Source organism: Phallusia mammillata, chromosome 7 (assembly GCF_965637545.1).
Source record: "Phallusia mammillata chromosome 7, kaPhaMamm4.hap1.1, whole genome shotgun sequence".
Taxonomy (NCBI): domain Eukaryota; kingdom Metazoa; phylum Chordata; class Ascidiacea; order Phlebobranchia; family Ascidiidae; genus Phallusia; species Phallusia mammillata.
The window spans coordinates 19,530,241-19,546,430 of record NC_137258.1 but is presented as its reverse complement, the minus strand read 5'-3'; the positions used below and the strand labels follow the sequence as shown (position 1 = coordinate 19,546,430).

Below are 16,190 nucleotides of genomic sequence, written 5' to 3'. Positions count from 1 at the left end.
AATGGCTCTATATCAGCGGTTCCCAAACTGGGGTCCGTGAAGCAATTTTGCGGGGTCCGCGAAAAGGTTGACGTGCCTCTATGGTCTTATTTGGCGTCAATTTGTGTCACTGAATAGGTTTAAATTAGTGATGTACCGAATCGGCTAAATTTCGGTTCGGCCCAAACCGATTATTCGGCGGTTTTGCCGAATAAATTCGGCCGAATCAACCGAATCATTTATGACGTCACGCGAAGTCGTACACTGCGCGTTTGACACGAAACAACGTTTATCTACCAGGCATATAGTGCAGAATAGTTGTGTTTTGTTCTCATTTCAGTCCTGTGGGGTTTAAAATTGCCTTAAGCATGATTGGCAACCTGCCAATAAACTACTAATTTTTTTCACTGCAGTGGAAAAACGATATGTTGAAAAAGATAAAAATTGACTTAATTTTCGTTATGTTTGGGCTTTTCAAAGATTGCGTGGCACCTTGCTAGGCAAAAAAGGCACGTTTAACGCTTTAAATTTGTGTTCGTAAAAGATTCGGTTTCGGTCGAATCGCAAAAAATTATTCGGCCGAAACCGAATCTTTGCAAAATTGACCGATTCGACCGAATAAATTCGGCAAACCGAATATTCGGTACATCTCTAGTTTAAATCAAAGTACAATTAGAGATTCACTGCCTCCATTACTATAGCCTTTATTGCATAACAACTATCAAGAATGCAATATTTGCGCACTATCGTAATGTTTTCTGTCTTGTCTGTGATGTCACAAACCGTCTTTAGAACGTTGTTATGTGTAATTTTCCATACCTAATAAGCTAAAATTCTGCTAATCAACTTTCGTATTGCTAAAATACACCTTCAGGCTTAAGGTCCGCGAGTCCTCGCTATAATGGCAAGGTGACCGTTCTGAAAAAACAATCAAAAAGTTTGAAAACCACTGAGTTTGAAAGTTGTTACATTAAAAAGAATCGTGACTGCACTAGTGTACTATAACAATGGTTTTGCATTTTTCCTATAGCATTCTTTGATTTTTATATAGGGCCGCGAAATATCAAAATAATTACAAAGGGTCCACCAGACAATTTTTTTAGAAAAGTTTGGGAACCACTGCTCTATATATTTTAGCTAGTGAACGGAAAATGTTATATCTTTGAAAACTTATTGTGACGAGCTAAAATCCATTTCCCGTCGTTCTATGAAATGCGTTTGTACACGAAAACGTCAATGTAAACATTGTACACTATAATATGATGGCCGCTACACTACCACTGGGTCGGGATAGAGTTAATTAACCACCCAACAACTTTGCAATAAGACGTTGGAAGTCAGCGGACCCAATTTCTTTTCTATCTGCGATAAGTTGAATCGGGTCAGCAACTGGGATACCGGCGGAACCAGACGCAGGTGATGGTGGAAGTACTGCAAACATTTTTTTATTATCGGCGGTATGGTTTCTTTGCAAAAAAATGCATGTAGAGCGAAAAATGGTAACACCCGGAAACGATATATAAGATTTTTTCCCGTAAGTTTACTCCTAAAAACTCATGGAAACAAAATCCACAAAACAATTAAAATGCATGTTTCCGAATTTTTAGCTCAAGTCACGTCACTGGCTACGCCCAATTTAGTAACATAACAGTCTGTAGATATTCCTTCATGATTGGGCTGTAAAACTTGCTTTCGTAAAACACTGGTCTCTTATGCCAGTGCTCTTCAACCGGTGTGCACGGTGCACCAAAATATGCATGGGGTGCACCAGTACGAAGGGGTATACAAGGGTGCATCACAAACTTTTAATGAACCATTAAATATTTGACTGTTAGGATATTAGAAAAAAGATGTAGGTTTCAAATGATGTGAGCCAAGGTAAACTTTTTAATGTTTTATCCCCGTGTCCAAGTTTGATAGTGTCTGCGTTACAGTCGGGTTATAATAGGACATCGAGTTTAAGCTTTTTCTCCTGTGTTTTACAGAAAATTCGCGAACATATGCTTGGAGTATTGGTAGCAATTCAAGCAATTTTTGCGAGCTCCGCTCGGTTTGATTGACATGATGATATGCATAATGATTTTTAATGTCGCTTTTATCTCAGTTAACCTTTTTAAGTAAACAGGGTACATGAGTTCGTCACAACAACTTTAAGGGTTCACCAAGCCAAAAAAGGTTGAAGAGCACTGTCTTATGCTACACAAAACTCACTGCAAACTTCGTCCACGCAAGTGGAATCGCAGGTAAAGTCAAAGCAGACTATCGTTCCTGCGCGGCAAAAACATAATTCTGTACAATTTTCCTGAAAAAATCCGAAACTCTCCTGCAAAAGAAAAACACGACTTGACCATTGGTTTCTACGTTGTTTTTCAAAAAAATATGTCTTTTTAAGTTACAAATCAACCCGTTTATGAACAGTTGGACAATAAGTAACTCATTTTATTTAGGATTTAGTCGCTTTTGTGGTAACGGGTCCTTGACATAAACTAATTAAGTCTGCGGATCTCGGTGAGAAACATATCTGAAACCCTTTTATTACACTGAATAACATACTTTGTAAGTGATTGTTACATTAAAAAAGGAAAGATCAGGGAACGAAATGATTTCTTTACAAAAATATAAAAAAGATTTTTTTGCAGTCGATTTCAAGCAATGGTTCCCAAATTTTAATTGAAGTTTTAGGCAACTACAATTAAACAAAGGTTTGGGAAACTAAGCTAAGAGCTCTTATTTTCCAAAGTTTATAACATAAGTTTTCCGTAAAGCCGTTTCTTAACTTGGGTTTTTGAAATATATTTGCTTGTTTGAAGGAAAAAAATCCTTCAAAATTTAATTATAAGCCTACAATAAAGAAAACATACACATTAGACAGTAATGGACAATGGCTTAAACAGGAAGTATTAGGAAAAATAGTAAACCCCGGTCAAACAGGATTCGGTTTATCCGGATCTTCGCCTAATTCGGATATTTTGGTTGGTCCAAAAGGGCCTGGTTTCAAAATTAATGAGGGTTACTGTACAGTTTATAAACAATCTTGGTTGTATAGCTTACCATGATTGGTTCGCCGGCTTCATTTTGACAGCCTTCGCATCCACCGTCACGAACAACACACGCGTTTATGGCTTCATTCAATATCAGATTCGGGGGACAATGACATCCTGCAGTGAAAACAAGGTAGTCTTATAGTCAATAATTTGTTTTTACAGTATTGTTGTAAACACAAACGTACAACCACGTTACTTAGCAAATAAATGAAATCAAAACGTACACTATACACGGACGAGTAATTTAATCATAAACATAACTGCCAAGGAACTGGTATATACATCATGTAGACACACGTTTCAACAATCTCTGTTATCATCATCAGTGTAGGCTGCATGATGTATTCTATATACACCAGTTCCTTTGCAGTTATGTTTATGATTAAATCAAAACGTATTTCTACAATACGTATTTCTACAAAGTCTTTATAAACGTTGTTGGGTTAAGCAAAATTTATTTCGCTTGGTAAAGGGACGTAGCCTATAACGTCACAATGGCACTGAACAATTACCAAGCCGAAAATATCTGCGCAACGTTGAAACGTTTTGAGCGCAAACTAGTGGATGCACACTTGGTTGTTCATCATGACTAAACGTCCTGTACCTATACCGTATCATGAAGTGTTATGTGACGGGAGCTCACCGGAGAGTGAGTTTGGCGATCTGCGACCATTACACGACTGGGGTAAGAACGTTGGTGGGACCAGTCGTGAGGGCTAAAATTTTGCAGAAAGAATCCTTTGTTTTAATAGTATTTTCGCAATAAAAAATCCAATATGAAATCGGAACGTTGTTTAATTTACAATACAGTTGCCAAAACACCAACCGAACTGATTGGCAGTGTTCATAATTTTATTTTTCGACTTTCACAAGTAATATTCGCAAGCCTGTGGTTCAGTCAAAAGTACTCACACACCTTCCACACACACATCGGAGCAAATTGTCTCATTGGTTGGAATGCACGTTTCTGGGCAAGACGGACCACATTCCAAGTAAATCGAGTTAGGTATGTGTGCACATTCCGGAGGGTCTATATGGAAAATAAAGAGTATATCATTGGAGTACAACTGCACGGTGTTCAGAGTACTTGAAAACACATATAAACCGCAAAGCATTTTAGCATGAATAGTCGAATAATTGTTAAGGGTGTATAAGGTTGTAAAGCCGGTTACTTTCACTCCCATTAAAAAAAGCCACCCTTTAAAGCTTTTTTGAGCTTTTGTGCTGTTTTGCACATTTAGTTATGACTTGAATCTCACAACCTTGAAAAGTTATCCACTGACTCTATAGCCCTGTTCGTGAAGAGATAAACTCGGGATTTTAGGTCGCTCACGACACTTTTGCTTGCACGTTTGTGACATGATCTTGCAAATAACCAGACTATACTTTCATGAGCAATACACTCACATGGAATGCATTCGTTTCCATCACATGTACCAAAGAACGGCTCGCAAGTTAAACCATCAAAACACTGAATTCCACCAGGGAGACAAACACACACTCGAGTGCATGTGCGCAAATACTGGCCAAACTGCAAAAGTAAAGATGGATTGATATTTAATGCTCAAAATGTTCTGCTCTTCGTGCTGTTTAAACAAACGGCGCCTCGGTTAGGTTGTATAAATTAGTTTGGTTTGTAATGTGACTGCGAAAATACATGGTGTTTGAAGTTGTTGAGTCACCTTTGTGTTTATTGTTTAAACGATCGACGGAAAAGGGGCTTCCATCCTGCATTTAAAACCCCACTGTTCTTGTTTAAAACAATGTATTGTATGTTGTTGCCAATGATCAGGGTATAAACTGATTGACAAATACATCCTCAAACGCATTAATACAATAAAGTATTGCCTGATTGACAAATACATCCTTAAACCGTTTAGGACCATAAGGGCGGTGTTTTTGTGGATTTACCGTTGTTCAACATTATACCATAGCACCTGAAGATAAAAGTCGTTGACTTCGTCGTAACATCCACATGCCTCTGGTACAACACACTGGTTAATGTCCTCTTGCAACACAAAACCAGGAAAGCATTGGCACCCTAAAGTGACAGAGACTGTAAACAACGAAATATTGCTTTTTGAGGAACGTAACGATTTAAAACGACAAGTCAAATTTCAATAAAAAATAGGAAATGTCTTCCAAAAGAAGTCATATAGGAGATCTACTTAAAGCAGCATTTTGAGAGCGTGAAAACATTATCTTTTAGTTTTTGTTGAGGAATAAACAACAAACCTTCGATGCAGGGCTGGGTGCATTCCGGGCCCGTTGGGTTTAAATTCGAGCAAGTTGGCGGACATGGATTAGCGCAGTCAGAGTAAAATGATCCAATAATTTCTCCACAATACCCATTCTCTACAAACACAATGCATGTAAATTGTCATTTAAAAAAATCATTGGTAGGCCAACTAATATTAGTTACCATCGCCAGGGTGGCGCTCTTGTGGCCCGGTTGAGCTCCTTTATGATATCAAGTTTTGGGTTGTGTTTATTCCTTATTGATGTAGGGGCTACCATTTTTTGTTAATTTGCCTGATTTAAAAATTGAACTGATCCAACTGATAGCCCTGTTTTTTGGCAAAACCCATGTCTTTGATATTCTTTATGAAGTGTCGCCAGGTGGTACGCGAACAGTATAAGGTTCATAACCACTGGGTTTTTTTCATTAAAGGTAAACTGGACTGATTTTGGACTTGAAGATTTTGCTTGTGCGTTTTGGGCTAGTTTTAACAGTGGGTGCGCTTTTTAAGAATTAACTTGGCAAAAGTGGCATATTTTTGGCAATGCCAGCATATTTTTCGCCCTTACTACTCGTACATACCCGGTATACATTGACCGTTGGAGCAGATGGCGGTGGTTGTGTCGCAAAACGTGCTTTGGCAGTTTTGCACGCCATTGTTGCACCAACAAACAGAAGTGCAGTCATAGTTGTAGTACATCACACCATCCTGTAACAAAAGTGGTTTGAACCACAAGCCATAAAAAAATCGCTTTGCCAAGTCAGTGTATTTCGAGCCTTATTCATTTCTTTAACCGCTAATTCAAGTCTTCGAAAGGTACGACCGAAAAGGTTTTAATTTTATGAAACCAACATCAATCAATTTTAGTTGATGACAACGTGTCAGTTCAATTAATATTGCGTTTTTTCGACATCTGACAAAAAGATTGGTAAAATGAGTGTAATTTCTGTTTTAGGATTAGTTTGAAAAAAGGAAAAAGGAGTGGTTTTATAAAACTCTGCTTATTTAGCCACTGGATTCAAACCTGGTATTTACGATCTGAGCACCGAAAGCAAAACTCCATTGAAGTACAAAAGAAATCACTCTCTACGACTTCACTGTCTTGGCACTCACACCCTAGCAACAATTTATTAATTATTGAAGTTGCATAAATTTTTAATATTGCTTTTGGTCCAAACTTTCTATAAACACAGTAAAGTTCGGTTAACCTGGATCCGATTGGATTGGGCCACAAAATTTGTCCGTATTAGGCGAAAATCCGGATAAACCGATGTCGTTTGTTTTCAAATTACCCTAAATGGGATCAGTAACGACCTAATACAATGAACAACGTCTAAATTTAGTGATACATTATAACCAGGGTTGCCATACCGTCCTTATTTCTAAAATTTGTCCTGAATTTAAAGGGCAATGTCTTCGAAAAATATATGGTCCTTATTTCTAAGAAATGACCTTTCTTTTGACTTACGTCCTTATTTTGTCTTATTTTCAACATTTACAAGTCAAATCCCTGCTACAAGTAGAAGTGAACCTAGACGTAAGCTGTCGTGAGACGCAGCAAGTAATTTCTACGAACAAGGAGAGTCGCTGGAACAAATTGTTTCTGGCAAAAAATATGGCATGTGATATGTCATGGCTCGTATAAAGGCAAAGATTTATTCGAAAAAGTTTGTTTCGTTTCCTATGAAAACTTAATTTTTCGGTTGTCCTTATTTTCGACTCTGTGTCGTTGGCAACCCTGATTATAACCCATGTTTACATTAAGTGTATTTCGCGCGGTATAAATGGCGTCAGTAAGCACTTGTTATAAATCACCACGTAACTGGAACATGGTTTGAAGTGCAAATTTGCAATTAAACATAAAAAATCCGTATTAGGAGATGAAGAAAGTGCATTTTCCCCCCAGATTAGGTCCGGATAAACCGAAGCGTGTTGTTTAGAAAAACATTAAGAATCAGCGAAAACTGGGATTAACCGGGTCGGTTTAACCGAAGTTTACTGTACCTTATATACGTTAGGTTTAAAGAATTTCCTAACTGTCTCCAACCTAAAGAGTTTAATATGCAACTTTGCTATCTATTACAATACCACAACCAATCCATGTTGTTAATTAATGCACAAGACAGACAACCAAGATTGTCATTAAAACACAAATGCCATGTGACCATTGCACCTCACCTAAAACCTATATTACAAATGATTTACTTGTTACAACTTCACAATCTATTTGTTACAAATACAAAACAACTGCATAACTATTAAAAATACAATGCTTTAATACCACATAGTTTTACACAATGTTTCCACAGCAATGCAAAGGTGTAAAGTTGCTAAATAGGTATTCTTGTTAAAGACTGGGCCTATGCAATGGATGCACTATGGGGGTTTGTTTTACATATGTCCATATTTTGCACATTAAAGGTTTTATTTAATACCTAATGCAATTTCGGCAAAGTAACAAGCCAACATTTGAGGCTATAGGGCAAACGCAACAGCCTTAACACATAATACTTTCAACACTATCAAAATGGTATAAATTTGCCGGTTTTATAGAACTTTGAGTAAAATAAGATGTTGCAGTGGTTTCTATAATGAATTTTGCTTAGCAGGCTTACTTATGCTTTTCAGTTTACAGTTGCCAAAGTAGTTTATTTGTTTAACACGTCTAAAGTAAATATCCAACACATATGATCATGTTGAAGCAAATATAATACCAATATGCACAGGGCTATGATGTGTTTAAATCATATTGTCCCACTTTGTTTACCTGGTTGGCATTCTTCAAGGCAAGGATCTGGATATGGGTCAAGACATGTGGCTGGACATGGGGAGGCGCAATCAGTCATAAATGATCCACTGGGAATGGGACAGGTCTCTCCTAAAAGTTCAGCAAAATTTGAAACCCATTACTGTATATACTTAAATCTATAATCTCCTAGCTCAGTGCTTGGTGAATGAAGACTATAATGAACCATATGCTTATTGATTCAAGTTTATGAAAAACATTAAGTCATTTATCCTTGATTTCATCGGTATCTTATTCAAATAGAATTTATTTGATCTTGAAGATGAATGACTTAATGTTTTTTCATCAACTTAAACCATAATGATAGCTGTTATAAATGATACTGGCTTCATGGTCATACTGGGTTGACAAGTCCGATTGATACACTCTTCATTTATGAAACATGGAAAGGGAACACATGAAGCAACTCCAACTGAAGAACAGAGGCAAATGTAGTCACAACCTTCTGTCCGAAAAGTTGTATCCTGCATAATCAGTTTATACACATTATTGCTTTGACACCATATATTGGTTAGGTATACAGGCCAATAAAGTGGTTAAGAGCTATATGCTTGACATTTTAGTATTTTAGACGATTAAAGTTATTGTTGTTAACATTTGAATCTCAACTTTAACTGCTGTACTTGTTGTCAGATACAAACTGTTGCAAATGGAACAGTAGTAGATTGCAAAATGTATAGTTGCTGTAATCAAAACAGAAAAAAATAAAACGTTCTTACTGGTGTGCATTTACATGCTTCCTTTGGTATACATGTATTCGAGTCGGTGTTCAAAACCAAACCTTCAGTACATTGGCAAGCTGTTGATTTTAAACAGGGTAAACCAAAAATAGTTTTAAAAAATAAAACTATATTTTAAGTCATCATAGCCGAAGTATTGCAATTTGCTATCATAATATGATTTCTTTCTCATATATTACATGCCTAGTACCAGGCATGAACATAAATAATATGGATGTTCCAAACAAACTTTCTGTAAAACACTGACACAAATAGCAAAAATTTGTGTTTGTGTTTAAACTGTTGCATAAGATAGGGAAAGTTGTCTTGTCACCAGCTGCACTGATCCATATAGGTCGAAAGAGTGTGCACTGTCTGCAGCTTACATTTACTGGCTTGATGGTTTTATAGGGAACTTTCATTGACAAGATTGAACCATTGTAAATGTTATTAAATCAATAAAATTCTAAAAATGTTGAATGAACTTAAATATGAAAGTTGAATATAAAATTGGAATGCAAACTTATAGGGGAGCGGACTTAGCAGGGATGTAAGTTTAACCTTGTATGAGTAAAAAGTAATATTTACCTGCAATACAAGGCCCACACTCCTCAGGTTCTGGGTTTTCACATGTTGCTGGGCAAGCTGGTCCACATCGATTAAGAACTTTGTCTGGCTGACAAAGTACCTCTGCAAACATAGACAAAACTATAGGGTCTTGGTCTAGTGGTCAAGAAAAAGTAAGAAAAAGTTTTAATTTTGTTTATTTATAGATTTCTTTTTTCATTCTGATTCTTAAACTATAGGCTAGATATTATTATTCCATGACCAAATAAAGCATTTGACAACAATGATTTGAACAGTTTTTTTAATTAATTTATTTTAGCAAAGAAGCATCCAATATCTATTGGTAATAATTGTTTACCATCCCAAGCACTTGAAGGGTCATCACAAGGATTTGCACCAATTACAGAACAGTGCATGTGCATGTCCTTTAAGGTTGCGTCAAGAGCAAACTGACTCCCTTTCAAAGCACAGTAGTCCTTTTGGCATGTCTACAGCAACAATCATGTTGTACTCGTAGTGTATGCAGTACTTGCAATTGTATACACAATTTATCTATATTTTTATTGTTTTGCAATTTACCGTGTGTATTTAGGTGATACTCCACACATAAACTTATATGTGAGAAAATTTAAATAAATAATATAAAATCAAAACTGGCTTACTGCTACAAAGGGAGTTGAAAAACCAGAATCAAAACAACCAATAAAGCATGAAGCTCCGATCATATTAAAGCACATTTGGACAGAGTATGTTGAAATGAGTCCATCACAAACTGGGGCAGGTTCAGGTTTCTCACATCTGAATCACAAAAAGGTTTATAGTACAGAGTTAAGTTGAGTTTATTTCGCTTGGTGAAAGACAACATAGTAACTCAATTGCACTAAAACAATCACCAAGTCGGAAACAGCTGCGCAACGTTAAAACGTTATGGAGCGCAAAAAAGTGCCGGGCATAATTGGTGGATAGTGGTACAACACGCTGCAGCTACACCGTATTATATGGCGTTACGTAGCGGGTGCTCACAAGGAAGTTAGTGTGGTGCACATTGAGTATAACACGACTTGGGGGGAAATGATGGTGGGACCAGTCTTGGGGGCCCTAGAATCTAGCCACCTGTCTCCACCTAGATTACTTCTGACCAGAGTTGTTGTTTAAAGAGGTTTAAGACAGTCTACAACTAATGACACATATATGAATAGTAAAGAGCATTTTTCTTTGGTATTTACAAAAAATAAAAAGCAGTGTACAAGTAAAACTGTATAAATGAACTGATTAAATTTACTCTTTAAAGTTTAAATGGGTTTATAGTACAGACAAAACCAAATAGGTTAAGTTGCATTTGGTCAAAAGGCATAATTTTTCATGTACAGTACAAGAAAAGTCGTTTAGTACTTACTTAGCATAAACACCATGGCTATGAGCAAATTCTATGTCGTTTGTAAATGGACGAAAATCATCAAATACATCGGAATTAAAGTTTCCACAGAGACCTTAAAAAACAAAGTAGTACATTTCCAACATTTACTCCAATTGCATGCACATGTCCTATTAGTTAGATAACAGACGAGCAAGAATGGAGTAAGTTTAGATTATGGATGTGGACTGTGGAGTCATAGGGAAATGGTTTTAGAAGGAGTATTAGAGAAAAATCTAGGTTTAGGAGACTTTTTATCCGGTCCAAAAAATAATATAATTTAAAACATCAGCATGTAACTTTACAGTATTGAATCCTGCATAAAATAGAAGGGTGGCTTTGCACATATTGCCCTTGCATATACACTATTACCTATTTAAAAACATTAATATATTTCCTACACTTATTTTACATTGGGTCTCATATCATGAACAGCCTTTTATAACCTTGGTTGTTTCTGCAAGCAGAAACGCATGGGTCCCTCACACATGCAAAGTTGTAAATACTGTAATACATTTCAAGAGATAACTATAAGAATGTTTGGTATTGTGACATCAAACAAAGTTATTGGTACTGTGCATAAATAAATATCCTCTATGGAGTACAAACTGTTCAAATTGATTTCATTCATACATTTTCAGGGTTTTTCTATTTTATGGTGTATCTGAGAAAACAGTGTTAAAAAAGAGAAAACAGGCTAAATCACTAAAATTAGCTCATATTAATGGTGAATTGGCCCATAACTACTTTATTACTTCTAGGTGGCTCACCTCAATTAGGAAGCACTTGGTGTTTATGTACAGCTGTAATTACCTTTAACATTCTCCTGATAATCAACAGAAATTCCCACTCGGAGGTACAGATTGCCATCAAACATTACTTTTAACCCAAACACAGAAGTAAACTCCAAAAACATTCCATTGTCGTGAACTTGGTAGCCATAAAAGGGGTCCTCGTAGTCAGTGCCTAGGTCAATTATTTTTCCATTTACCTTAAAAAAAACTTCTACATTGTATGTAATATCTTTTTAAGAGCTGGGTCTTGCAACTGTTGCCAGTTTGAGTTGGAAAAATGTTTCTACAATGCATATAATTTCCACATGTCAAGCAAAACAGCACAAAAGCACTATTCACCTTAACATGTCGACCATGGTCTAGCGTGATTAGTTGGCCCGAAAATCTAAGATGTACTTTTCTCATAGAAAATACACCAATATTTGCGAATGGATGGTCATTTTGAATCTGTACAGAAAAATATTCGTAATGTGATGAAGATTGTTTAATATGGGATACATTTTTAGGTGGGATTCTGCTTACCCACACACCAAATGAATGCAGATTGGTTTGAGAGGCTGACCCAGTAGTTGACAGATAATTATATGTACAGCTTCCTAAAAAGTCATAAGGGAAACCATCTAATGTTTGGTAATGCCGGTTACCCCAAGCAGTACAAAACAACTCCGGTCCTAAAGGTATTTGATCTGCAATAATTTATTAATGTTATTAAGTTATCTTGTTTTGTAAATAGAAACATGAGTAAATAGAAACAAATTTAAAAACAGAAGTTTATGGAACATTTAGTGATAGCAAATATCCTGACAAGATATACAGCTTTTGGAAAGGAAAATTGTGATGATGTGCACACAAAGTGTAGGCTTTAGTTAAATATGCTCAACTGCACTTGATAAATCACAACAGTTGTCAAAATCCATTATTATTCTAACTTTAGTTACGAAACAATAATAATAAAGTACCAGTTGGACAACAAAAGCGAATTTTGTAATCCATGCAAGCATTATCAGTCTGATCCTCATTGATGCACTTGAATCCACCAACCAAACTTCGATGCACAATTTGCCCTGCTTTACTATAGTGGTCACCATTGGCCAGTCGAACATCAATATTGCTAGGTCGCTCGCAAATTTTTCCTGGGTGTTCTACATCCAGCAATGCCCTTGTTTCAAAATCACCCTCGCCATATTGGGGATGGTCTCTGTTAAAGAAATTCGTCCATTTTCCATTGATACAAAGGTCATCTTCAGGACAAGGAAAATGAACAATTGGATCTTCACCTATCAAAAGATAATGCTGGTTTAAAAAAAACGAAATATTTCTGTTTTGGACACATTATATTTCAGGATTTTGAAGCGTTTCAGTCTTGTTTTGAGAATGTCCTTTAAAATACAAGCTTTGAATAAAAAACTCTGATAACTATGTTGTTCCAAATCGAAAACATACGGAAAGCGGCCATATAAAAAGTACATTATTAAACTTTTCCGTTTAGGGTTTTTTCCCTATTTGTATTTTTTTAACTGAAAAGCGTACAGATGTGCATAACATTAAAAATGCTATTGTGTCAATAGTAATCTTGTGAAATCTTTTAATGATAAAAGCTTAGCAAATCGGATTAAAGATCTTGGCAGGCCAGATTTTGTACACAGCCTTTACATGTGTTATGTCCAAAAAAATAGCCATTGCAGGGGGCAGCATGACATAACGGAGCATAATATGAACATGCGGAAATGGGGTTGTTCAGCCCAAAGTCTATATAAAACACAATTTGTCCAACCTATTGTTACGCAATAAAGCCTATGTAGCCATTTCGTGTCCAAAATGATACTGTGGGTAGAGAAAAATAACACACAATTTGTCTGATATTAAACTGGAGATCTTCTACGCGAATTTGATTCGCCAAATTGCATGTAAATTTCGGGTTCTAACATTTCACCGTAATATTAAAAGCTAAATTGGCTTTTTCATGTAAATTTTGCCACTTATTTTTCATGTAAACTTAAAATATTTGCATTCAGCGTGCGTTATCACGCTCAAATGTTAGAACCTAAAAGTTTTATTTGATTTTGCCTATCAATTTCGTGTTAAAGCCCACCAGTTTGTAAAAATCAGACAATTTATGTGTTTTTCCCTATACCTGCTGTATTAATTTGGACACAAAATGGCGTCCATGGAGCTCTATCGCGTAACAATGGGTTGGACTACTTGTGTTTTATATATACTTTGGTTCAGCCGGAAAAAAAATAATTTTTTTAAAAAAAATCAAACATTCCGCTAGGTGGCAGCACCTTCCGGTCATACGATGCGTTGTTTGTGCTGGAGACAATAGCAAAAAACATATATCGGCAAGCTTCGCAGGTGTTTGGGGTGCATTTTTGTGGTCTAAATCAGGGCTTCTCAAACTGTGGGTCGCGACCCCAATTGGGGTCGCGGAATATAATTTTAGGGTCGCGAAAGATTATGCGTTATTATGTCGTTGTCACAATAAATGGTATACGTGCGTGCAAAATTGTTTTCTGGACCGGTTTTTGTCATCGTTAAGTTGTTGTTATGCCTTTGTCCTTAATAGCTTGGCTATCTGCACTATGCCATTGATATTGTTAAAGTAGTTATGACATCACAACGAATTATTTTTACCTAACATTTTACGTTCCAGTAGGTTTTTGCTATATTTGTGTGAAGCGGGATTCTCAAGATTGGTGATTATTAAGGCCAAATACCGATCCTCTTTAAATAATGTTGAGGATGTTCTTCGTCCTGCTTTGTCTTGTATCAAGCCACGAATGGATGACTTATGTAAAAATCATCAAGCGCATCCATCCCATTAAACGCGCTTCATAAATTTTATAAACCAATTTTTTTGTAATTGGTTATTCGTTTTACTGAATACATTCGTTGTTCACAAAAAAGCCACTTTAGATTTGCAATGCGACGTTTATTTTTAATGGTCGTTTATTGTACATCATTTACGTATACTAGCTATACCTATCAAGGGGTCGCGTAGAAATTTCTTTTCAAAAATGGGGTCGCAGAGGAAGAAAGTTTGAGAAGCCCTGGTCTAAATGTATGTTACGAATCAATGGACTATATTCTTGTTATCCTAAGAAAAAATATATGGTCGGATGAATGAACCCAACTACACGTACAGTACAAATACTACAAAGCGAAATGACACTTTAAGTCATTGCAGTTAAGTTCGCATTTATTGTAGTAATTCACATTTTGGAGTCATTAAACACATATATATACAAAGTGACTCACCAACAAACCAACACGACAATAAACGACTTTTCTAATACAACCGACGCAGCATCTTGCTCCACGGAAGTCAGCAACGAAAAGGACTAAATCACGCTGCGTTATCACACAAAACTGGTAGTCGATTATTACGTCACACAACGCAATAGATTACAACACAAGTTGTACTGAGGAAATGCGGGAATCAATAGAAATCGGCAGTTACTGGCAAATAAGATGTAACATATACAGAGTAAGTTGGAAAATGCAAATATAGTCTTGCCAGCAGTTAACGTGGCCTACATCTAGAAGACTTTTACATATGTCATTATACATTCCACAAACCTGCTTCCTTATGGCTCGTTTCATTTTATGCACTAACGGACTTCAAACAACTTAAATCCACCTAAACACGCGCCACCCGCCAAAACCTAAATTGTGTTGCCAAACTCTTTCAAAAACTGAACTCACAGTGACGAAACCAGCCAACAATTTTAAAATATTTCGCATAGTTTTTGCATTGTATGTTTCAACAACGAAAAAAATATGTACAGCGAGTGTAAAAACCGCTCTATTGATAATTTATATGCCCACGCGTTTTATGTATAGGGTATTAGTTATGTAGGCTAGATACAAATTTAAACTTATTTAAACAGTAAATTTGATGTAAAGTCATTGATTTGGCAATAACACAAGATTCCGAAAATATCATCGGCACTTCCACGATTTACCCATGAGTTATCACATTTAATAATAGAAACAGTTTTCCACAAGATTAACATAGTTTGCAATAACATGAATTAAAATGTTGTTTACTTGTTAAAACATCGTCTTCACAACCTCAAATAAGAAAAATGTGTAAGAACACTCATCTGAGTTAATCTAAGATAAACCACTGCTAATTCGAACAGTGACCCAAATCCCTAGTTTGGCCCGGGAATAACTCCGAGATATTTTCTGACTGGGTATAGGAGGAACGTGGCGGCACCTAGTGGATGAACAACCCCCATAGCGAGGCGTAGGCTAGTGCAGCAAGTGGGCTGTTACCATCCGGATGGAGCCTACCTCCTCTCATGACGGTTTCGTTATTATTAGAACAACTTAAAGATGACGGTTTGTCGATCGGTGTCCAGCCCCGGTATAGCAACGACTCCAGAAAAAAATTACCGTTTTGTTTGCAACACTTCAAAACACACACACACACACACACTCATTCTTTAAATGATCATTACTTGTCCTTCGAGCAACTTAAAGTGACATCATAGAGACTTATTATGGTGGCATCTCTTAGTAGGGGACAAAGCCTTTCAATGTTGCATGTAATAATAAAGTTTGGTGGAAAAGAGCGGGGCGGAGAAATAAAAGCGGCGTCGAAGAGGAGATGCCAATGAAG

At 36.5% G+C, this 16,190-nt stretch overlaps 1 protein-coding gene across 1 annotated transcript; it reads right to left on the bottom strand.

Annotated features, from left to right (window-relative positions):
• Positions 1 to 861: 861 nt before the first annotated feature.
• On the bottom strand, positions 862 to 13,430 carry LOC145238895 (zonadhesin-like). The gene is made up of 21 exons (XM_080102174.1): positions 13,338 to 13,430; positions 12,523 to 12,840; positions 12,086 to 12,249; positions 11,903 to 12,010; positions 11,583 to 11,760; positions 10,752 to 10,845; positions 10,018 to 10,153; positions 9,714 to 9,843; positions 9,377 to 9,478; positions 8,789 to 8,868; positions 8,410 to 8,533; positions 8,031 to 8,141; positions 6,288 to 6,379; positions 5,845 to 5,971; positions 5,259 to 5,378; positions 4,961 to 5,064; positions 4,431 to 4,554; positions 3,940 to 4,053; positions 3,031 to 3,137; positions 2,191 to 2,302; positions 862 to 1,410 (listed from the first exon to the last, which is right to left on the bottom strand). The coding sequence occupies exons 2-21, from the start codon at positions 12,554 to 12,556 to the stop codon at positions 1,280 to 1,282; spliced, it is 2,292 nt and encodes a 763-aa protein (XP_079958300.1). The 5' UTR covers positions 12,557 to 12,840; positions 13,338 to 13,430; the 3' UTR covers positions 862 to 1,279.
• Positions 13,431 to 16,190: the final 2,760 nt, after the last annotated feature.

Bases quoted from the DNA above. Each gene is read 5' to 3' on its own strand.
- LOC145238895 (XM_080102174.1), bottom strand. From the start codon at position 12,556: ATGGATTACAAAATTCGCTTTTGTTGTCCAACTG. The intron at 9,844-10,017 runs GTAAGCCAGTTT...TTGTTGCTGTAG, and splicing joins TTTCAACTCCCTTTGTAGCA to ACATGCCAAAAGGACTACTG. The intron at 8,869-9,376 runs GTAAATATTACT...TAAAATCAACAG, and splicing joins GTGTGGGCCTTGTATTGCAG to CTTGCCAATGTACTGAAGGT.